This window comes from Leptonotus elevatus, chromosome 3, assembly GCF_054856555.1.
Source record: "Leptonotus elevatus isolate MCC_2025b chromosome 3, RoL_Lele_1.0, whole genome shotgun sequence".
Classification (NCBI taxonomy): Eukaryota; Metazoa; Chordata; class Actinopteri; order Syngnathiformes; family Syngnathidae; genus Leptonotus; species Leptonotus elevatus.
Window position 1 is genome coordinate 26,485,671 of NC_141241.1, and position 24,827 is coordinate 26,510,497.

At 42.6% G+C, this 24,827-nt stretch overlaps 1 protein-coding gene and 3 non-coding genes across 4 annotated transcripts in view; all 4 read right to left on the reverse strand.

Annotated features, from left to right (window-relative positions):
• Window positions 1-3,154: 3,154 nt before the first annotated feature.
• On the reverse strand, window positions 3,155-3,227 carry trnav-aac (transfer RNA valine (anticodon AAC)). Its single transcript has one exon. It is a non-coding gene; the product is annotated as a tRNA-Val (tRNA).
• Window positions 3,228-4,130: 903 nt separating this feature from the next.
• trnav-aac (transfer RNA valine (anticodon AAC)) lies at window positions 4,131-4,203 on the reverse strand. The gene has a single exon. It is a non-coding gene; the product is annotated as a tRNA-Val (tRNA).
• Window positions 4,204-4,454: 251 nt separating this feature from the next.
• On the reverse strand, window positions 4,455-4,527 carry trnav-gac (transfer RNA valine (anticodon GAC)). The gene has a single exon. It is a non-coding gene; the product is annotated as a tRNA-Val (tRNA).
• Window positions 4,528-14,152: 9,625 nt separating this feature from the next.
• ppip5k1a (diphosphoinositol pentakisphosphate kinase 1a) overlaps window positions 14,153-24,827 on the reverse strand; it is a 54,748-nt gene continuing 44,073 nt past the window's right edge. The window contains exons 29-31 of the mRNA XM_086070720.1: window positions 18,772-18,909; window positions 18,583-18,699; window positions 14,153-16,039 (exon numbers count right to left, since the gene is read on the reverse strand). Coding sequence (XP_085926846.1) covers window positions 15,405-16,039; window positions 18,583-18,699; window positions 18,772-18,909 — 890 coding nt within the window. The 3' untranslated portion in view covers window positions 14,153-15,404. The remainder of the gene's footprint in view (window positions 16,040-18,582; window positions 18,700-18,771; window positions 18,910-24,827) is intronic.

Sequence of the window (24,827 nt, forward strand, 5' to 3'; positions counted from 1 at the left end):
CGTCCTTAGGATAGTGGATAGTATTTTCCCCTGTCACGGGGAAGACCGGGGTTCGATTCCCCAAAGGGAAGGTGGTGTATGTGAAAGCTATCTTTTGGATGCTCAGTTTTCATTGCAAAAACAAGGGAAAATGGTCATGTTTCCACCCGGTCTCGAGCCGGGGACCTTTCGCGTGTTAGGTGAACGTGATAACCACTACACTATGGAAACAGACGCTTAACTTCAACTTGTTAGCACTGCCGGAAATCAAACTAGCTCGCTGGCTTTTCCAGTTTTCGAGGATAGATTCTGTTAGAAAAACAATTTTTTGTTTTTCCCGTGTTCACAATGATGATTATCAAACTCAGACAATGAGATCGGTGAAATCAGGATTTATTTTACATAAGCTTATGGACACATGGAGTTGCAGCCAAACGCCGCCATTTTCCCTTGCATGTGTGTCCTTGCTCCTCTGAGCAAGTCACCAATATCATTTCGTGATTCTTCAAACCCCTCCCCGTCTTCTTCGTCCAATCCTCAGCCGTTCTTCTCCTTCCCAGACAGTCACATGATACATCAATACACTCACCAAACTTCCCCCTCCTACAATGATGTTGTTTTCAGAGCAGATAAGAATTTGAGTTGTTTTTCCAAAGCAGACCTGCTGGCCCCAGTTTAAACAAAGGAATCTAATTAACACATTCGCTCTGCTCTCAGTACTGTGAAGAGAAAAAACCCCTCTTCACCTTAAATTCCCCACAGAGACATACTGAGTAAATTAAAGCAATTTTGTCCACTTCTAATTAGTAATATTATAAATCAAACATTTATAATTAATTAATTCATTTCAGTTCCCCTCTACACCCGACCAGGAGGTAGTTGGATAGCCCTTCTGTCCTCGTTAGTATAGTGGATAATATCTCCCCCTATCACGGGGAAGACCGGGGTTTGATTCCCTGACGGGGAGATGGTGTTTGTGAAAGCTATCTTTTGGATGCTCAGTTTTCATTGCAAATACAAAGAAAATGGTCATGTTTCCACCCGGCCTCGAGCCGGGGAACTTTTGCGTGTTAGGCGAACGTGATAACCACTACACTATGGAAACAGACGCTTAACTTCAACTTGTTAGCACTGCCGGAAATCAAACTAGCTGGCTGGCTTTTCCAGTTTTCGAGTATAGGTTCCCCTCTACACCCGACCAGGAGGTAGTTATACAGCCCTTCTGTCCTCCTTAGTATAGTGGATAGTATTTCCCCCTGTCACGGGGAAGACGGGGGTTCGATTCCCCAAAGGGGAGGTGGTGTATGTGAAAACAATATTTTGGATGCTCAGTTTTAATTGCAAATACAAAGAAAATGATCATGTTTCCACCCGGTCTCGAGCTGGGGACCTTTCGCGTGTTAGGCGAACGAGATAACAACTACACTATGGAAACAGACGCTTAACTTCAACTTGTTAGCACTGCCGGAAATCAAACTAGCTGGCTGGCTTTTCCAGTTTTCGAGTATAGGTTCCCCTCTACACCCGACCAGGAGGTAGTTATACAGCCCTTCTGTCCTCCTTAGTATAGTGGATAGTATCTCCCCGTCACAGGGAAGACCGGGGTTCGATTCCCCGACGGGGAAGTGGTGTTTGTGAAAACAATCTTTTGGATGCTTGGGGACGATTCTCCGACGGGGAGGTGGTGTTTTTGAAAACAATCTTTTGGATACTCAGTTTTCATTACAAATACAAAGAAAATGGTCATGTTTCCACCCGGTCTGTAGCCGGGGAACTTAAGCGTGTTAGGCGAACGTGATAACCACTACACTATGGAAACAGACGCTTAACTTCAACTTGTTAGCACTGCCGGAAATCAAACTAGCTGGCTGGCTTTTCCAGTTTTCGACTATAGGTTCCCCTCTACACCCGACCAGGAGGTAGTTATACAGCCCTTCTGTCCTCCTTGGTATATTGGATAGTATCTCCCTCTGTCACGGGGAAGACTGGTGTTCGATTCCCTGATGGGAAGGTGGTGTTTGTGAAAACAATCTTTTGGATGCTTGGGGAAGATTCCCCGACGGGAAGTTGGTCTTTGTGAAAAAAATATTTTGGATGCTCAGTTTTCATTGAAAATCCAAAGAAAATGGACATGTTTCTACCCGGTCTCGAGCCAGGGACCTTTTGCGTGTGAGGCAAACGTGATAACCACTACACTATGTAAACAGACTCTGAAGTTCAACTTGTTAGCACTGCTGGAAACCAGTCTAGCTGGCTGGCTTTTCCAGTTTTCGAGGACAGGTTCCCCTCCACACCCATCCAGGAGGGAGTTGTATAGCCCTTCTTTCCTCGTTAGTGCAGTGGATCGTATCTCCCCGTCACAGGGAAGACCGGGGTTCGATTCCCCGACGGGGAAGTGGTGTTTGTGAAAACAATCTTTTGGATGCTTGGGGACGATTCTCCGACGGGGAGGTGGTGTTTTTGAAAACAATCTTTTGGATACTCAGTTTTCATTACAAATACAAAGAAAATGGTCATGTTTCCACCCGGTCTGTAGCCGGGGAACTTTCGCGTGTTAGGCGAACGTGATAACCACTACACTAAGGAAACAGACTCTAAACGTCAAATTGTTAGCACTGCCGGAAATCAGCCTAGCTGGCTGGCTTTTCCAGTTTTCGAGGATATGTTCCCCTCTACACCCGACCAGGAGGTAGTTGTATAGCGTTCTGTCCTCGTTAGTATAGTGGATAGTATTTCCCCCTGTCACGGGGAAGACTGGGGTTCGATTCCCCGACGGGGAGATGGTGTTTGTGAAAGCTATCTTTTGGATGATCAGTTTTCATTGCAAATACAAAGAAAATGGCCATGTTTCCACCCGGTCTCGAGCCGGTGACCTTTCGCGTGTTAGGCGAACGTGATAACCACTACACTATGGAAACAGACGCTTAACTTTTACTTGTTCGCACTGCCAGAAATATAACTAGCTGGCTGGCTTTTCCAGTTTCCGAGGACAGGTTCCCCTCTACACCAGACCAGGAGGTAGTTGTATAACCCTTCTGTCCTCGTTAGTATAGTGGATAGTATCTCCCCCTGTCACGGGGAAGACCGGGGTTCGATTCCCCAACGGGGTGATGGTGTTTGTGAAAGCTATCTTTTGGATGATCAGTTTTCATTGCAAATACAAAGAAAATGGCCATGTTTCCACCCGGTCTCGAGCCGGGAACCTTTCGCGTGTTAGGCGAACGTGATAACCACTACACTATGGAAACAGATGCTTAACTTCAACTTGTTCGCACTGCCGGAAATCAAACTAGCTGGCTGGCTTTTCCAGTTTTCGAGGACAGGTTCCCCTCTACACCCAACCAGGAAGTAACTGTATAGCCCTTCTGTCCTCGTTAGTATAGTGGATAGTATCTCCCCCTGTCACGGGGAAGACCGGGGTTCGATTCCCCGACAGGGAGATGGTGTTTGTGAAACCTATCTTTTGGATAAACAGTTTAAATTGCAAATACAAAGAAAATGGCCATGTTTCCACCCGGTCTCGAGCCGGGGACCGTTCGCGTGTTAGGCAAACGTGATAACCACTACACTATGGAAACAGACGCTTAACTTCAATCTGTTAGCACTGACGGAAATCAAACTAGCTGGTTGGCTTTTCCAGTTTTCGAGGATAGGTTCCCCTCTACACCCGACCAGGAGGTAGTTGTATAGCCGTTCTGTCCGCGTTAGTATAGTGGATAGTAATTCCCCCTGTCACGGTGAAGACTGGGGTTCGATTCCCCGACGGGGAGATGGTGTTTGTGAAAGCTATCTTTTGGATGATCAGTTTTCATTGCAAATACAAAGAAAATGGCCATGTTTCCACCCGGTCTCGAGCCGGGGACCTTTCGCGTGTTAGGCAAACGTGATAACCACTACACTACGGAAACAGACGCTTAACTTCAACTTGTTAGCACTGCCGGAAATCAAACTAGCTTGCTGGCTTTTCCAGTTTTCGAGGACAGGTTCCCCTGTACACCCGACCAGGAGGTAGTTATCCAGCCCTTCTATCGTCCTTAGTATAGTGGATAGTATTTCCCCCTGTCACGGGGAAGACCGGGGTTTGATTCCCCAAAGGGAAGGTGGTGTATGTGAAAGCTCAGTTTTCATTGCAAATCCAAAGAAAATGGTCATGTTTCCACCCGGTCTCGAGCCAGGGACCTTTCGCGTGTTAGGCGAATGTGATAACCACTACACTATGGAAACAGACGCTTAACTTGTTAGCACTGCCGGAAATCAAACTAGCTGGCTGGCTTTTCCAGTTTTCGAGGACAGGTTCCCCTCTACACCCGACCAGAAGGTAGTTGTATAGCCCTTCTGTCCTCATTAGTATAGTGGATAGTATCTTCCCCTGTCATGGGGAAGACCAGGGTTCGATTCCCAGACGGTGAGGTGGTGTTTGTGAAAACAATCTTTTGGATGCTCAGTTTTCATTGCAAATACAAAGAAAATAGTCATGTTTCCACCCGGTTTCGAGCCGGGGACCTTTCGCGTGTCAGGCGAACGTGATAACCACTACACTATGGAAACAGACGCTTAACCTCAACTTGTTCGCACTGCCGGAAATCAAACTAGCTGACAGGCTTTTTCAATGTCCGAGGAAAGGTTCCCCTCGACACCCGACCAGGAGGTAGTTATCCAGCCCTTCTATCGTCCTTAGGATAGTGGATAGTATTTCCCCCTGTCACGGGGAAGACCGGGGTTTGATTCCCCAAAGGGAAGGTGGTGTATGTGAAAGCTATCTTTTGGATGCTCAGTTTTCATTGCAAAAACAAGGGAAAATGGTCATGTTTCCACCCGGTCTCGAGCCGGGGACCTTTCGCGTGTTAGGTGAACGTGATAACCACTACACTATGGAAACAGACGCTTAACTTCAACTTGTTAGCACTGCCGGAAATCAAACTAGCTCGCTGGCTTTTCCAGTTTTCGAGGATAGGTTCTGTTAGAAAAACAATTTTTTGTTTTTCCCGTGTTCACAATGTTGATTATCAAACTCAGACAATGAGATCGGTGAAATCAGGATTTATTTTACATAAGCTTATGGACACATGGAGTTGCAGCCAAACGCCGCCATTTTCCCTTGCATGTGTGTCCTTGCTCCTCTGAGCAAGTCACCAATATCATTTCGTGATTCTTCAAACCCCTCCCCGTCTTCTTCGTCCAATCTTCAGCCGTTCTTCTCCTTCCCAGACAGTCACATGATACATCAATACATTCACCAAACTTCCCCCTCCTACAATGATGTTGTTTTCAGAACAGATAAGAATTTGAGTTGTTTTTCCAAAGCAGACCTGCTGGCCCAAGTTTAAACAAAGGAATCTAATTAACACATTCGCTCTGCTCTCAGTACTGTGAAGAGAAAAAACCCCTCTTCACCTTAAATTCCCCACAGAGACATACTGAGTAAATTAAAGCAATTTTGTCCACTTCTAATTAGTAATATTATAAATCAAACATTTATAATTAATTAATTCATTTCAGTTCCCCTCTACACCCGACCAGGAGGTAGTTGTATAGCCCTTCTTTCCTCGTTAGTATAGTGGATAGTATCTCCCCCTATCACGGGGAAGACCGGGGTTCGCTTCCCCGACGGGGAGATGGTGTTTGTGAAAGCTATCTTTTGGATGCTCAGTTTTCATTGCAAATACAAAGAAAATGGTCATGTTTCCACCCGGCCTCGAGCCGGGGAACTTTGGCATGTTAGGCGAACGTGATAACCACTACACTATGGAAACAGACGCTTAACTTCAACTTGTTAGCACTGCCGGAAATCAAACTAGCTGGCTGGCTTTTCCAGTTTTCGAGTATAGGTTCCCCTCTACACCCGACCAGGAGGTAGTTATACAGCCCTTCTGTCCTCCTTAGTATAGTGGATAGTATTTCCCCCTGTCACGGGGAAGACCGGGGTTCCATTCCCCAAAGGGGAGGTGGTGTATGTGAAAACAATATTTTGGATGCTCAGTTTTAATTGCAAATACAAAGAAAATGATCATGTTTCCACCCGGTCTCGAGCTGGGGACCTTTCGCGTGTTAGGCGAACGAGATAACAACTACACTATGGAAACAGACTCTGAAGTTCAACTTGTTAGCACTGCTGGAAACCAGTCTAGCTGGCTGGCTTTTCCAGTTTTCGAGGACAGGTTCCCCTCCACACTTATCCAGGAGGGAGTTGTATAGCCCTTCTTTCCTCGTTAGTGCAGTGGATCGTATCTCCCCGTCACAGGGAAGATCGGGGTTCGATTCCCCGACGGGGAAGTGGTGTTTGTGAAAACAATCTTTTGGATTCTTGGGGACGATTCTCCGACGGGGAGGTGGTGTTTTTGAAAACAATCTTTTGGATACTCAGTTTTCATTACAAATACAAAGAAAATGGTCATGTTTCCACCCGGTCTGTAGCCGGGGAACTTTCGCGTGTTAGGCGAACGTGATAACCACTACACTATGGAAACAGACTCTAAACGTCAAATTGTTAGCACTGCCGGAAATCAGCCTAGCTGGCTGGCTTTTCCAGTTTTAGAGGACAGGTTCCCCTCCACCCCCGACCAGGAGGGAGTTGTATAGCCCTTCTTTCCTCGTTAGTATACTGGATAGTATCTCCCCCTGTCACGGGGTTTACAGGGGTTCGATTCCCAGACGGGGAGGTGGTGTTTGTGAAAACAATCTTTTGGATGCTCAGTTTTCATTGCAAATCCAAAGAAAATGGTCATTCTTTTACCGGGTCTAGAGCCAGGGACCTTTCGGGTGTGAGGCGTAAGTGATAACTACTACACTATGGAAACAGACACTTAGCTTCAACCTGTAAGCACTGAGGTAGTTGTATAGTCCTTCTTTCCTCGTTAGTATAGTGGATATTATCTTCCCCAGTCACAGGGCAGACCGGGGTTTGATTCTCCGATGGCATGTGGTGTTTGTGAAAATAACTTTTTGGCTGCTCAGTTTTCATTGCAAATACCGGGGTCCATTTGCGTGTGAGGCGAACGTGATAACCACTGTTAGAGTTGACAATATTTGTATTGTACTCTTTGCGTGTTCAATTAACTGAATGGTGAGATTCTGGTGAAGAAGTCCCTTTGCAAAGGTATCATTATAACAGAAGCTTCTGATCACACAAATGAAGTCACCCAAACAGTGTTCTGTTCAAAAGTGTGCTCCTCCTTCTCCTGCACATCATTATTTATTGAAAAGTGGGTGAATACGAAAAGTCTCCTCCCATCAGCAAGTTCAGCAAGTTCCCATAGGTATAAATCAGATTAGAGAAAAACAATAATACATCAGCCTGTCCTTGGATTCTTCAACCGACTGATACCGGCACTAGGCTATACTCCCTTGTAGATAATAGTGGAAGAACTTGTTGCCCTTTTCTTCTCAGGCGAAAGAGACAGATAAGAATACAATAGACAATTCTATTCAATGAGCTGTACTGAGTTAACTAAATCCAAAACGGCTAAAATATAAATTGAAACTGAAAAACAATGTCAATAACTCAACATTCCCTCATTTGAGCTCATGAGAGCTCAACACATTAAAACATTTTTTTCAATGGTTGTGTGGTGGAAATAATTATCATTAAAACATCCCTTTAGCAGGAGAGGAGGTAGTTTAGCAATCATATGACATTAAAAAACTATTTGATACATTTAAAAGATTTTTAGTGGAATAAGCATAACATATGTGAGGCTTAACATAAAATGTTGTTCATTAAAAAGTGTCGCAATGTATCGGCAGACGGATATGTGTTCTTTGAAGCCATCTCGTGATGAAGTTCTTTGTTGAATGAGAAGATGACGTTGTCAGCTTTTTGCAGAACCCCAGAATAGATTGCCTGCAAATGTGATTCTCGTGATGATTGCCCAGGAAAAGGCACTTCATCCATTGAATGATGTCAGAACGATGTCCAAACGGCCGCTCCAGAACCGAACACTGGGTCAGCTGACGTGGCTCCCAGGTCGGAGGTGATAAGATTGATGATCATCAGTTGATTAGATAGCCGGCAGCCTTGTAGACCAGTTGTGGAATTTCGTCTCCTTTCCGTCATCAACCTGAGAGCGGAATATGTTTAGTCTTCTCATAAACCCACATAAATTTTATTTGGAGGAAAAACCCTGATAGTTTTTGTTAGTTGGGATTAGTAAATGTTATTTGGTTAAGATCCGTAGGTCCTGTGCTGTTGGAACAGGAAAAGATCTATTTTTGTGACATTGAAATAGAGCCCAGCCTTTGATTGAGTTGAATGACATTCGCTCATTCATTAATACACAGACAGAGCTTATAAATATTTATTTTACAATTATCTTTTATATAATTGTAGGTAAAAAAAAAATTAGCTGTTCTAAAATTTGCATAACTGTGCCTTTCACCATCCTGAAAGGAATCATTTTACTAGCATATTATACATTCTCTTCCCAGAATCTCACAACCGATCGAATCGTGACATCCTGAAAAAAGCTCACATATATTCATATCATATATACTCTTTTGCAAACACTGGGCTCCAAACATTAAATTTTTCTGAGATAAAAGATATAATATAATATAATTACCTTCTCATTGGCGATATTTTCATTATTGTCCTTGCTTGCTTCTGACTTACCTTTTCTTCCGCTCTTGTTTTGTTCCCTGTAGATTTCTCCAAACTCAAACTGTGAATTATCCCATTCAAACTCACCCTGTCAAATGGAGTGTAGGCGATACCCCACAACCTTTGTAATTTTGTTTTTAAGTTTGTTTTTCATTTTCTAACCCACAACCTTTTAATTTTGTATTGAATTTTCTAATTCGTCTACATTGGTTAATATCTTAAACATGAACTGTCCTTTTGTTCATACCTCCCTCATTTTGGCAAAGATCTACAGATCTTTACAAACACGCATTGCACATCAAAGGAAGACACATCAAAAAACCCCGTTAGCTCATAAATAAGGACTGCCAGACTACAGCCTCCCGCAAAATACGTCGTAAAATTCACAACTCTCAAAATCAGATTGTGAGACAACCGAGATAGCCGCAGGACACTGGAAAAAAATAGCACAAGCAGATAAAAACTAAAACACTAGTATGTGAAAACTTTGGAGACATGAAACACAATACTACTAGATTTAAGCAAACTAAAAATTATTCAGAAACTACTAATCTATCTCACCTCTTCTACAGATTAGTGGGGCTCGTAAAAACACAGCACAAAAACTATCTCTGGGATTTATAAATCACAGTGCTGTGAGAGAAAAAAAAAAAAATAATCGAAAATTAATCATCAAACTTGCAGTTATTTGTTGAATAACAATATCTCAGTATGATAAGACGTATGTTTCAATATTACGTATATAGAACCTATACTTAGATAATACATATTTATAACATATACTTTTGTGAAGACTTCTGGGAAGACTTCTACTTAATGCTGCACTTCGTATTTAACCGTAACTGCAGCTGGACGGAGCCCAGAATAAATTTCCCCACAGGGAAAACAAAAGTATATCGTATCGTATTAGGTAAATTCCCATTGTACCAATTCAGAAACTGATTATCCCAAGAAAATAGGCAAAAATTTAGTAGGCTATAGATTGAAATACATTTTCTCAATCCCTCATTTCAAATTCACATATGTCGTTTTCAATTTCCTGAAATACCTTGCTATAGATCACAGTTCCCCATTCAACACATTAAAAATGCCTTGCATATACCGTGCAGCATTTCACTGATTGAAGGGTTGCATCCTAGTCAGACCACCAGCTTTCAAAAGTCAATGTTCAGGGCGGGGCTGTGTCAGACAAAGTTCAGCAGGTATCAGCAATGAGAGGAGACATCTCTGTAATGAGGCTTGTACACAGTCACTGGTCATTGTGGAAGTTGAGCACCATGTTTTTAGTAGGCACAGGAGGAGAAGACTGTGCTCTGCGGCTTTTGACCTTTGATCTCTGCCACATCCATTCAGACGCTGTCTGCAATGTGGACCCGATGACACATTTTCGGTCCTTCCAGGCGCTCACCTCGACCAACGAATGCACCCAGCTGATCCAATGCACTACAATGCCAGACTGAGGAAATGGGATCATAGCAAGACAGTTCACTTCCTGCTTTCTCAAAAACGTTTCGTAAAAAACAGCTTTTTTTTTTTAAATACCCCTTCAAAATAGCTACTAGCAATACTTGCAAATACAACGTATCAGCAGCTGGGGCGCATTCCCGTTCGCAGTTTGTAATCAGTGAAGGCCATCAAACCCTCATCTGCCTTGGAACTTAAACATCAGTTTCTGAAATGACACACTCAGAGAAAAAACAAATATTAAAAATCATTATCATTATGTCAAAAACATTTATAACTTCAACTCAATACAGCTCAAACAAAATACCATTATTTTATCATTATTTTTGATTAATTTGCCCCGAAAAGGGAAAGTTAACAAATTAACCATCTTCATCAATTATTATAGTGTAAAAGACTATCTATTACTTATTTTTTATTGTTTATCATTCCTCTATAACATTATACGTCGCAAAACCTATTTTACCACATTCCCATTCGAAAAACAAATGCCACTATCACACCAGTCTCATCTCACACAAAAACAACACCAAACTTAGTTAAAGATATTGAAGAAAAACAAACAAAACCACCATATGCACATTTCTCACTCACAATCACAATAATAGCCCCCACCATTTAGAAGCTAGGTCACACACTCAAATACATACGCACACACTCTTTAGTCATTATAAAATAATAAACGGTTTCATTCTATCAATTCGTTGTCTACAAATCTTATGGCATTTAAACCGCAGTCTTGTACGGTGATTTCAGTAAACGGGTAACTTATTTCAGAGGGGAAGTTACTTCAGCACCAAGATCAGACACTGTATCATCACCAGCATCTATCAAAGAAAATACAAAAGTCCCTCGTACCATTTTGTCCAGCGACGGCTTTTCATACAATCGATCCATAGTTTGTTTTTTCATTTTTCATCGACGTTTTTTTATTTTTCCGCATGGCTGCGACTCACAAGTTCCGACTATGAACCGGAAGCACATTCAGGACAAACCATTCTGTAACCCGGACGAAATCGCCCTCCATTTTTTGTAGTTCTTTATTTTTTACTTTCGGTTTATATTCTACGCAAGTAGTATTAATATTTATCAATACAGTGACGTCTCACTTTTAGTATAATAGTTCAATAGGTTAACACAGATGGCCACACAATAGACACACATAAGAATCACGTGACCTCTCGTTTATACACAGCGGTTATCCAATCCCGCTGAGCTAAACTGTTCTCCATATATTGCAAACATTTTTGCAAGGCGCTCATTTTCAAAATAACTCGTCACGCGCTATCGAATTAAACCGTAGAACAAAAGGAATTCATACGGTAATCCTGACCTCAAAACTACAAAAGTAGGAGCGCCAAAAAATAAAAATAATTCACGTAATCTCTCGATTGCAAATACAGTGACACAAAATCCAATTATCGCTGTAATCAACCTGGACCCCTCAATACTGTTCAATTTCAAACAGGCGCTTTTTCAAAAATAACATATTACGTGTAAATGGACGTTCTCAATAAGAGTCATGAGCAAATATCGATTAGTCCCCAATCGGCCAAACTGCTAAAAAAGCAGAGCGCTTACCATAATCTTCGCGATCCTTAGTGGAAGAAAGACTTCTCACGTCATCCGGCAACCCTTTTATTCAATATATATTATGGTCTAAGGATTCTTCGTAGCGAGACGAAAACAAAACAAAACAACAACAAAAATCACTACTTCATCCTGCAACAAAAAAAGCTTTTTCTCTAGGTCTGCACTTACGTCACATATTAAATACAGCACCCCACGACGTGTCCAGTTCAATATCGTAGGAATTATCCCAACTCTATAACGACATCAAACTACAACTTGTTCACACAGACCTCATGTAAAAATTTAGACAATTTGGAAGACGAAAAACCAGTTGCAGCGGACCCAAACAGACAGAACCTCCCTACGTGGATAAAAGTCTCCACTTACCGTACTTTATTTATTTAGGCCTAGAAGTTCCGCCCGTCCGTGAACGCCGCAGCTCGCAAGCCGTCAATAATACCACCATCCGTTAGAATTCAGCGTCGGAGGTCACCATTCTTTTATAATTCAGCGTCGGGGTCGCCATTTGTTAGAGTTGACAATATTTGTATTGTACTCTTTGCGTGTTCAATTAACTGAATGGTGAGATTCTGGTGAAGAAGTCCCTTTGCAAAGGTATCATTATAACAGAAGCTTCTGATCACACAAATGAAGTCACCCAAACAGTGTTCTGTTCAAAAGTGTGCTCCTCCTTCTCCTGCACATCATTATTTATTGAAAAGTGGGTGAATACGAAAAGTCTCCTCCCATCAGCAAGTTCAGCAAGTTCCCATAGGTATAAATCAGATTAGAGAAAAACAATAATACATCAGCCTGTCCTTGGATTCTTCAACCGACTGAGACCGGCACTAGGCTATACTCCCTTGTAGATAATAGTGGAAGAACTTGTTGCCCTTTTCTTCTCAGGCGAAAGAGACAGATAAGAATACAATAGACAATTCTATTCATTGAGCTATACTGAGTTAACTAAATCCAAAACGGCTAAAATATAAATTGAAACTGAAAAACAATGTCAATAACTCAACACCACTATACTGTCGAAACAGATTCTTACCTTGAACCTGTTTGCAAGGCGAGCAATCAGCGTAACTGGCTGCTATTCACGTTTTCGAGAACAGGTTCCCCTCTACCCCCGACCAGGAGGTAGTTGTATAGCCCTTCTTTCCTGGCTAGTGTAGTGAATAGTATCTCCCCCTGTTCTTGGGATGATCAGGGTTCGATTACCCGACCGGGAGGTGGTGTTTGTAAAAATTTAAATTTTTGCTGCAGTTTTTCATTGCAAACACAAAGAAAATTGCCATGTTTCCACCCAGTCTCGAGCCGGTAACCTTTCGCTTGTAAGGCCAAATCCACTACACAACATGGAAACAGTCTCACCTTTAACCTGTTTGCAGCGTAATCAGCGTAACTGGCTGGATTTGCTGGTTTTCAGGGACATTTTTCATTCCTTCCCTGAAAAGGTGGTTGTGCAGCCCTTTTTTCCTAGTTAGTATAGTGGATAGTATCTCCCCGCAGTCACGAGCAAGACTGGGTTTCAATTCCCTGACGCTGAGGTGGTGTTTTTAAAATTAATCTTTTGGCTGCTCAGTTTTCATTGCAAATATAAAGAAAATTGCCATTTTTCCACCCGGTCTCGAGCGTGATAACCACTACACTATAGAAAAATACTCTTACCTTCAACTTGTTAGCACTGCCTGAAATCAGCCTACTTGGCATGGTATTCCAACTGGATCCGACTTTATGACAGTAATTTATACACTGATCAGACAGCGCATGCCGTTGGCCCAACGCTGTCCGACTCCCGATGTCGGATTGCTGTATCTAGGCCTTAAGATGCATAGTCAATATTTTCAAATTTTCTCACCAGCGCAACTGGCTACATTAATTACAAAGCACGTGCACAATACACGGTAGTACGCTACATCTTATTTTACTTCACTTTCATATTACAAACTCGTGTTTGTCCTGTGATTTCCAAAAATGTGCCTTTAACAAGCGGTTCAGAACTAACAAGTGCGGCTGAATTACATAATAGTTTCTTAATGCATGACATGACTAGTCTGGGCAAAGATCCACCAGTTACAAGCAACCACAGCTGCAGCGTTAGCACAGGTTAGCATTAGCTAACAATGTCATCAATGTTGGCGTCTGATAATTGCAACATACAAGTACTAGAATGTTTAGCAAAGTATTCAATGCAGAGATTTGCACTTATTGAAAGGGGTACTTTAGCTGCTTGCTGGTATGTCAAGTTCTGAATCCACAAGTGAAAAAACAAATGACGCTTTCAGACTGGGATGCTTGAGAACAAATGAGAAAGGGCTGTCACCCCAGACGGTGAAACGAGAGAACTAAAACGGGCTTGGTCTAATTATTGATCCTTAGTGTATTTATGGGCAAAAGTATGTTTGAGACATGTTATCAAGACGTCTAGGAATTGTTTGCTTGTGAATAAATTGTATGTCTCCTTAAAACACGCACACGACACAATGCACGCACAAGCACACACATGCGCGCACACACACGGGGAAAAAAACCTGCTTCAAGGAACCAGTTTATTCATGATTATTACAAGATGAGGTCACTCCTAATATTGAAATGATTTTCTCTCTTTAACATAAACTTTTGACATCATTTGTTCTAATTCTGTCTTGATCCATGTACAAGGGAGGTGGCAGAACGTTTACAATGAACAATTTCAACATAAGTGGGCGGAAAAAAGCAACGTCCTGCACTGACAAAAAGCAGCACACAAACACAATCAACGGTGCTGTTATTTTCCCAGTGCACACAGACATGATTGTACAGTTTCAAAAACGAATTTGTGCCATCTGGCAGTATAAGATCCTAGATTAAAAGTGGCACATCAAATTGTCTACGTGTGCAGTCACTCCCTATATGCCTGCTACATAACTGCTTGCCACAATAAAAGCACCTTCAAAAGTAAAATGTCACCTTTGAGTATAGTATTGGTTTTGAAAAGTTACCCTAACAAGAGTGTGGTTTTACAACAAACAGCACAACCATGATTGAAAATATCTTTCTCCCTAATATACTTTGTCAAAATAAATACTACTTTTCTAACAGGAAATCTTGAAAGGCATTAAGGACTTTGGCAATTAGCAGTACAGTACACATCTCGTCGTCGAAGCAACAGTGTCAGGTCAGGCGGGTGCTTGGTTAAGAGCCAACAACAGTATTGTTGTTAGGAAGTGCTAGCACATATGACCTGATATGCAACATGAACAGTAACAGGTTAAACTCATTTTTAGCCATCTTTACGATACCCTTTTGGGATAAACTGTACAATGAGAAATGAAAATCAAGATACAAATTCAAATGCGGTGGTACCCTGACTCATGAATATAATTCGTACCATGAGTGAGCTCGTAACTGAATTTACTCAGTATCTCCAATTGTATTGTTAGATGCAGGACGACCATACCTCAAATTTTAGCTCACAACACAAAACAAAAATACAAAACTGACCAAGCATTTTTAAGGTGGGTGCACTCTCAAGTTAAGTTACCAAAGTGTGAAGGAAATTGATTGTATTGTCAGTGCTTGTATACAACACACAACCTTTTAACCACCAAGCTGATTGACTGAACCTGTAGTTTGTTTGATTGGGCTCATGTCAGCATGTATTTACGGGCAATGAACAGCGCTGACCACATAACAGCAAGTGACAGGACAGAAGACAGACCTAATATTCTGCTAACTGTGCTAAGTACACAGCTTTAATGATTCAACAGACGCCGCCTGTGGTAGTTTTTTGTTCATCTTTGTGGCATCATGATTCTGATGGGGGCTCATCTTTGACCTCAAGAGGTGTCTCAGACTCTGGAGGGTTCTCAGGACTGTCCATCCACAAGTCCACCGACTCCTGGGTGTCGAAGAACTTGTCGTGTCCTTCAGGAGACATGGGCGTTTGGGTGCTGGAACCCGCCTCGCTGCTGCTCTCTCGGAGCTCCAACAGCACGGGCAGCGAACTCGGGAGGCAGAAGCCTTCCATCCGGCTTAGAGAGAGCTCAGCTAGTGGGGAGCAGGGTGGCCTCAAACCAGCATCTAGAACTCCACTACTGGTAAGGTCCGTGGCTGAACAAGTCTCTTGGCCTTCCTGCGTGTGTTCAGGATCATCAAATTGGTGATCGGTAATGTTGCATTGCTCGCTATCATCCTCTGGGGAATTATTTGGAGTCTGTGGTACTTCAGAGGGGTTTGAAATAGTTGAGAAATTTGAGTCTACAATTTGCGACGCCAATGGAGGTGCTGGTTGGGAAGTGATGTTATGAGAGGAATGGGTTTCCTCACTACTCTGCGGAGTGAGAGAGATCTTATCACTGAAACTGAAACGTGGGGAGGTGTCTGCTGTAGTGGGAGAAGATGGCCCGGCACTGGATACGGTACTGGATGGACCACTGCTGTCTGTAGGCATAGGAGACAAACAAGCATGAATTAGTGCATGACCAAACTGTGACTTGAACAATACTGTGAACCCAGCAAAAGTGTAAACAATGTTTACGGAAATGAAGGTTGTTGGGAAGAAATGCATTGCAACTAAATTTTGTGATTTACAGTAAGGCAGGGTGGTGGCAATATCTTTAGTTGAAACACTGCAGGAAAAGACAAAGGAACAGACTGCTAGTGAATTCCACTCCCAATCTGTTGACCTGCTCTAAAACTGCGCAGCATCAATCATGAATTCAACACATTCATGTACAGTGCTGTGAAAAAGTATTTGCCTTCTTCATTTTTCGTAGTTTTGTCCAATTTGATGTTTAAGGTAATCAAACAAATGTCAACATCAAAAAATAGGCCAGGTAAAATGCCGTTTTTAAATTAGGAAACAAACTATTCAAAGCTACCTGGCCCTGTGTGGAAAAAGAACTCCCCCTTGTTAAATCATAAATTAAATGTAGCTAATCACATTGTTTTGGAAAGCTTAGCTTCTTTTCACTGACCAAAGCTACACCTGACCACCTCCAGGTTTGTTCAATCAAGTAATCACTTAAAAAGAACATGACTGATAACAAGAACAAAGTAATTCAAGAACAGACGAGAAAGAGTAATAAGAGTAATTGATATCAAGTTGTCTGGAAAGGATTGCAAAGCCATTTCTTAAGCTTTAGGACTTAAGCAAACTAAAGTGGGAGCCATTATCCAGAAATGGAGAAAACATGACCGTCCCTGAGCCGTCACCTTATTGTGGTAGAGGGGTTTGTGTGCCCCAATGGTCCTAGGGCTAAGTTGTCTGTGGCTGTATAGCCTTGGCAAACAGGTACTAGGAGAGGGACCAGAGAAAGCACGGTTCAAAAGATCCCTTTGATGAATAACGATAATGGAATACATTTTCCCTTGCCCAGACAAGGTCACTGGGGCACGATTCTGGATCCAGGCCTTGGAGGTGGGGCTTAAAGGTACCTGGTGCTCGGGCCTGCACCCATGGGGCTTGGCTCGGCTCAGCTCAAAAGGACAACATGCATCCCTCTTCTCATGTGAGAGGGACCATAGAGGTCATGAGCTGGGCGGCAGCCAAAGGCAGGGACTGATCCCCGGCGAAGTCGTCTCTAGGGTCGTGAAATCCCATCTCTGGCAGGGAAGAAGCCCGGCTGGTGTGTGAGGTCAAGAAGTTCCGACTAGATAGTTTTGGTCTTTCCTCGGCACACAGCTTGGGCTTCGGTACCAGTCTTCTTGACAGAGGTTGGACTCTCTTCCACTCTGGAGTTGCCCACGATGTGAGGTGCCGAGCAAGTGGGGAGCATACTTATTGTCCTATGGCTCGGTGCCTGTACGTTAGGGTTAACACCAGGAGGCGAGTGGAGGACCTTGGGTGGAGGGAGGTGTCCTGACTGTCTTTTGTGCTTAGGTAACACATTTTTGGAGTCCTTGGAGGGGTGGAGGTGTCAACTGATCTCAACTGAGTCTGCAGGGAACCATGTTCCACGTATCCATTGTTGAGGCGGGCGGCCGGTGCTATGGTCGTAAGGTGGCAATCCCCAAATGCGTTGGTGGACACCAGTGGTAAGCTGAAGGAGTCTAATTGGGCCTTTTTGGCCTGTGGGACTAGTGAGTCAGCTGATAGGTAATCCGAACGCAGCTTTGGCGATTATCGAGGCAAAAACTTGGGCATAGGTGAAGTTTGGCCAGGCCATGGAAAATGACTTCCAAAAGGCTTTGAGGAAATTCTGATCCATTATCCGGTGTCTCGGGAGAGGGAAGCGGTGCACCATAAACACTGTGTGTAGAGGAGATGGGGCAATGCTGACCTAAACTTGGAACGTTGAGAATCGGTAGGGAGAATGCTTCGAAAACCTCCTCATTTTATTTGAGGAAGCAGAGCCTGGTGGGGGGGGGGGGGGGGGGGCGCTCCTAAGTCTGAGGTTGAAGTCACTGAGGTGGTTGGGCAGCTCTGCGGTGGCGGGGTCCCAGGGTTGGATGAGATCCGCCCAGAGTTCCTGGGGTCTCTGGATGTCGTGGGTCTGTCCATCAGGGACAGTGCCTCTGGATTGGCAGACCGGGGTGGTGGTCCCCATTTTTAAGAAGGGGGAACGGGGAGACCGGAGGGTGTGCTCCAACTACAAAGGGATCAAACTCCTCAACCTTCCTGGTATGGTCTATTAAGGCTGCTAGAAAGGAGGGTCCGGCAGGAAGTCCAATCTTAGATTCAGGAGGTGCAGCCGTTGTCAAGTGTTGAGGGGGTCTGGTTTTTGGGCTCAGTATTGCATCTCTACCGTTTGTAAATGGTGTGATACTTTTGGCTTCATCAAGCCGCGATCTCCAACTATCACTGTGCCGTTTCGCAGCCATACACCTAAGGCCAATCTATTTCTGCACATATACCTTACATGCAGCTTTAGTAGTTGAGACACATGCACGTGAGAAGGTATTTATGGCAAGGGGAACACTTCCTTGTAACAAGAACTACAGTACAGTTAGTATGATAATGTCAAGTGATGATCAATACTCACACCACGGAGGTTTGTCTGAACGAGACCTGAGAGACATGGACGAGGAGAGGACTCTGTGGGGGATGTATGAACAATCCCCTGATGGATGGTTGTGAGCACTAAACATGTCAGACAACGCTGCGGAGACAAAAGGACAAAAATTATTATTCAAAATATTTACCGGTGGCCAGAGTTATAAAAGTGGCAAACCTCTGGTGGTCCTTGTATGTGGATCTCCGGCACTCTCACACACACTTGTGAGGAATTCATTGACCTGTTTGAGTGACAATGAGTTGTGTAGAGTTTCCAGAGGATAGATGGAGGGTACCATGGAGCATCCTTCAAAGCCTGTGGTACACGAGAGAGATGATGCAGACAGACAGACATTATCAGCTCTTAGTTGGTCGGGGCGGCCAGATGAGTAGCTAGACTGAACCACACCAGCTGACGCATGAGCGAGCAGCTCAATACTTCCTAATTAAAAATAATCGATATCCAGCTTTCTTCACAACCCACCTTAACATGTTGTGAACTGATACCAGATTTGACTGTAATCACCACACAGCTAAGTTTCAAAACCCATGCTGGATGTAAACACAACATGGAGCTATATCAAACAACAGGTCTACAAATCAGAGGGCAAAGCAGATTCTAAAACTCAAACAGCCTTATTATTAGTCAGCCTTCCCAAACATGCTTGCCTCTAGCTAGCAGCACAGCAGCTGCAACATCAGGTCCGACGCAAGTTATAAGTCAGTTTAACTGCTGTTAGTGGACAACCAAGCCACACATCAGAGCTGCTCAGTTACAAAGCATTAAGCTCCAACTCATCCTCATCGTCTACAATCTCCGATGAGGATGACTCTAAAAATGTAGAGCAACTCAGAAAACAATCAAATCTTGCTTATTTAAGTATGGTGTGGTACATGTCAGTAAAATTTACTTCAAAATCAAGACAAAAGCAAATGATGAGAGGGTGTGGTCTTGAAATAAGATGCCATACCTTGAAAGTAAGATGCTCTATGGAATTTCTTGTACACAGCAAGAAAACAATATATATTTTTTAATGATATGGTTATGCTTTTATGTTGTTTTTAAACTGCAAATCAAACAATGCAACTAGGTTTCTCTTCATTAAGTTTCTTTATTTTTGAGCAGCTGGATCAGCCTATTGGATAAAAAAAAAATAGCTCTAGTTAAACGTCTGCCTTAAAAAAAAATTATGACCATTCACTGACTTTGAAACAGGTTTTGAGATCGTGTTACTGTGGGTAACATATTACTGGTACATTGGAGAGAATAACTTTCGGTTTAAGCAACAATGCACATTGCTAACATTGACAATGGTGAGTAATTTAGAATAGCTCTATACAAATACATACACAAATCTGTATGTTCATTTGCATAAACAAAAACACACAAGGAGAAAATTTTTGATCTCTATAATGAAACAAAAACCCACAGTGGTCAACGAAATAACTTCAACTTGATGAAGTCACAGTAAAAAATTAATAAACAAAAGTTAACCAACAAAAACGACAAATTGCTTTTGAATTGTAGTTCCACAGAATCATTTAAAAAACACTCATGAAACATTGAGATGGTACCCTTCCATAGAAGTTCAATAGGATTTCGATCAGGGAGCATACAGGGTAACTTTAGAAAGAATAGTTCAATGTTTTGCTTTAATCGATCCAAGGGTGTTTAAGCTGTGTGTTTTGGGCCATTATCCTGTTGCAAAACCCATCAAAACTTTTGAATGTGTCTGGTGAATGACGAGAGCACTGCGTGGGGGAGGGTGACTCTCCCGATCGCATGTTTCTTTAGGAATGCTACAAGGCTTACCTTGCTTTCATTATTGGCGTTTCACATTGCTCGTCAGAGAGCCTGCCGCCATTCTACGTCACTACGCACTGAATGCATTGTGATGTAAATAACAATGGCAGGGTACGTCCAAATAAAGTTTCTACAAAATTTATTAAACTGGAAATTATTTTTGAAATATGAATTCAAAGTTATGTTAGTAACAACCAAATAAATAATATAGAGCAAACTTGTCATGACAGTCGGGGTTCATTTTAACATACGTCGATAGTTTTGAGATTTCATTGTACCCTGCACAGATTCAAGACACCACGATGCAGCAAAGTAAGCCCAGAAATGAACAGGTCTTTTTTTTTATGCTTCATTGTTGCATTTGGTGTGATTTGACACTGTTGTACCTTCATCTTGGAGTTCACCTTTAATTTCTTTGGAGGTTGTTCTAAGCTGTTAGCATTCTTAGTATATATATCCTCAATTTGTCATCAAGTGTCCTGTGATCACATAGAAACATCACGCTGCCTGAAGATGGTCTTATAGATAGTATTCACTGACGTCTTGGGATTGCGAGTCCGCCCATCATGGTGGGTCAACTTTCCAGGTGACTCAGCTGTGTTTGTATTGTGTTTACACCGAATGTTGTTTTGTTATTGATGAATGTCACCCCCAGCTTCCGCTAAAGTTACTTGTGTAAGCAAGACGTATGCGGAAGATTTAGCTCAACACTCTTTGCAGCGGTACACAATGAAACGTTTGATTAGTGGAATCGATTGGATTACAAACATTTGCCAATACTGCCCGGAACGGACTATAGGCAACGTATGCTCTGAGGTAGGATGGCTTGGCTCTCAAAACACGGACATTCTTGTGTCTTCTGTACTTTCGTCTTTTATTGGTTGTTTTGTGCATTTATCATTTGCAAATTTGAGGTGAAGAATCTCGGGTTATTTTTAAACCAAGTTAGCTAGTTCCCCGACCGCGCTAGCGACTAGCATATTACAACACAACAATATTGTTGATTCATCACTTATTTTCGTACACTTTAACAACAATTTCAACTTTTGGGCTGCTGGGAAAGGAAAATAAGATACCTTAAGGAGGGTATTTGGAGAGATCTCAAAATCGAACATCTATTTTTAGCCAGAGCTAGTGGCTCACATATATCACGATCGCATTATGGTAAAAGCATTTTGTTCTGTACTATCTTATAATGACACCTTAATGAAAACGGTCAGAACACACTTTTGTAGACTTTGTCGGTTGGTAATCCTTTCGATTTATCTTTGCAATTCCGGACACTTCTTTGTCCGTTCCCATTCGACATTCCATGGACCCTGAACGGCACACAATGTGGGGCAAATTATGTCATGTGAATACTATAAAGAAGCTTTGTTTCTCATCTTTGTTCGCCTTAATTTTGCACCCGTGAACGGCACGTGTGCACCATTGTTAGGCGGTTTGTGAAAATCCGGAATGAATGAACAAAATAAATGAATCAAAATAACTTGTAGTAAGCAACACGAGCGCTCCTCAGCATTTGCTTGCGTTGTCTTGCTGGTTGCAATTGTTTGCCACACAATTATTTGACCCACCAAATGGCTGCGGGGTCGGTAGGTAGCGGTCGATGACGTCATGTGAATACTATGTATAGCCTTTACATTTACTGTGCTTTCTATAATTTTCTTTCTAACTACCCTAGACTCTCTCCTTAACTTCCTCTGGACCATGTTTAGTGTGGCAGACACAATTACTTCCAACAGCATAGTGACAACTTGTCACCCTTCAAATAGGCCGACTGACTGGTTACATGTTTGAAAACACCTGACAGTAGAGAACAACACATTTGTCGAACATGCACCTATGGTCAAATCTTTTCCAGGGCTGCCATCACTTTTGTCAAGTGTATGAGTTTGTTTTTACAAATAATTAAGTTGAACCACAATTCAAAAGCAATGTCTGATTTACATGAGTTTAAAAAAAAAATTTGATTTCTTATTAGGTTTGTCAGCCACCGTCTCACGGCGAATGCAGCTGTTAGTGGGGAGCCAGCCATGTCAAGCTAGCTGCCACAACAGATCTACTGTCAATGTCTTCCTTAGCTTTTATTTTGAAGTTCAGCCCTCGGAAGAAATCATTGTGGCAGCTGACTTGATTTCAATTTGAGGCTGATGTGACAGACTTGCAGCACTGGAGCACAATATTCAATTTTCAGTCCTCATACACACCAGCACACCACTATATGTGCACCCCTAACTATAACATTTAAAGGTGAACTCAATTAGACCTTCACTAAACTTTTGAAACCAAATGCACCGGTTTAGTGTTTCATTACTTATTGCCCAACTTTCTATTCTCTAACAAGAAGCTGAATGGCAAAATTCACAACAGTTGTATGATCCTTAAATTCACCAACACACTTCCTGGGACAATTATTGTCATTGGTATTTAAACAGTCCTGCTCAACATGCTGCCCACATTTTGACATAATGAGACCAAGATGACAACAGTACCTCGCCATTGTGAGGCTTCAAATTGTATGTTCGCAGAGTAGCCACTGAGCTTAGAGTGTCACAGTGTCATCCGCAGGTTGCAACAGAGACTAAAAAAGGGTCAGATTGGCATACAAGCGGATCTATCCATCCATCCAAATCTACTGCTTATTCGGGGTTGGATTGCGGGGGCAGCAGCTTTAGCAGGGAAGCTGAGACTTCCCTCTCCCCAGACACTTCAATGGAAGATGTGTCGGTGGAATTGAGGAGGTCTTTGAAGTATTCTCCCCACCGATTCATGACGTCCCGAGTCTAGGTCCGCAGCACCCCATCTCCACTATACACAGTGTTAATGATGCACTGCTTTCCTCTCCTGAGACGCCGTATGGTGGACCAGAATTTCTTTGATCTCTGATCGGGGTAAGGGGGCTGTTCGTTCCTCCCAATCACGCCCCACCAAGTCTCACTGTCATTGCCCACGTGAGCGTTGGAAGTCCCCCAGCAGAGCGAGGGAGTCCCCAGAGGGAGCGCTCTCCAGCACACCCTCCAAGAACTCCAGAAAGGGTGGGTACTAGGAGCTGCTGTTCGGTGCATAAGCACAAACAACAGTCCCCCTACCCGAAGGCGCAGGGAGGCTACCCTCTCGTCCACCGGGGTAAACCCCAACAAACAGGCAATAAGTATGCCCAGACCTGCTCTGCGCCTCTCATGTGGGCAACTCCAGAGTGGAAGAGAGTCCTGCCCCTCTCGAGAGGATTGGTACCAGAACCCAAGCTGTGTGTGGAGGCGAGTCAGACTATAATTAGTCGGAACTTCTCTGTCTCACACTCCAGCTCAGGCTCCTTCCCTGCCAGTGACATTCCATGTCCCCAGAGCTAGCTTCAGTAGCCGGGGTTTGGCTGCCACCCAGTTCATTGCGCACCCGACCCCTTTGGACCCTCCCACAGGTGGTGAGCCCATGGGAAGGGGGACCCAAGTTGCCTTTTAGGGCTATGCCCGGCCCCAATAGAAGTGGATGTTCGTGGTAATTAAAAACACGTGTTCCGACTAGAGGTGTCAAATTTAGTGCGTTCATTTGTATTTAATTTAAAGCTCCTTTATTTTTTTAAATATGCGATTAATGACCACCCCTTACTTGGAAAGCCTGTTCTGGGGGAGTTCCAGTCACAACACAGCAGACACGCCCACATCAAAATGTATCAGTAATAAAATTAATAATAATGCATATATTTGTGGAGACTGTGGTCATGCTGTATTTTACAATTTCAAAAATGTGCAGAATTTCACAAGTTACTTCATGTTAAAGATTAGAAAAAAAGCACTGAGCTGTCACGTCTTGCAAAGGCAATTATGCCATTTAGTGGCAGAAAAATGACCACAACACAAATCAATATCACACTTTTTTTTAGTTTTTTTTTTATAGTACAGTACATTTAAAAAAAAATTTTTTTTTAACTCAATTTGATGAATTATTATTAAATTAATGTATCATAACTAAAAGATGCAGCCATATTTCTATTAGTTTAACATTTTTCCCACTTTTGTTAACAAGAGTATGAATAATTTGTATTGTACATTTAGAACAGATATAAAATTAGCGATTAATCATGAGTTAACTAGTGAAGTCATGCGATTAATCACGATTAAAAAATGTAATCGCCTGACACCCCTAGTTGACTTTTGCTGTTCTGCTCCTTTTAAGAGAAACAGCAATTTGTGCAAAAAAATAAATAAACAAACATCAGTTGGGTATGTGTATTCAAAAGTATAAAGAAGGTCAAACTGAGTTCACGTGTAAATGCTAGTCGTTCGGTTCATCAAGAAATTTCCCTTGAAAGCCCTAACTTTTTGTGAGTTTTTCAATCTACTTGTTTTTCTGTTTATTATTCATTCAGGTTTCCTTTCGGACATGTTATTATGCATCCCAAAAGAAAAAAGGCTAATGGGACGGAGCCA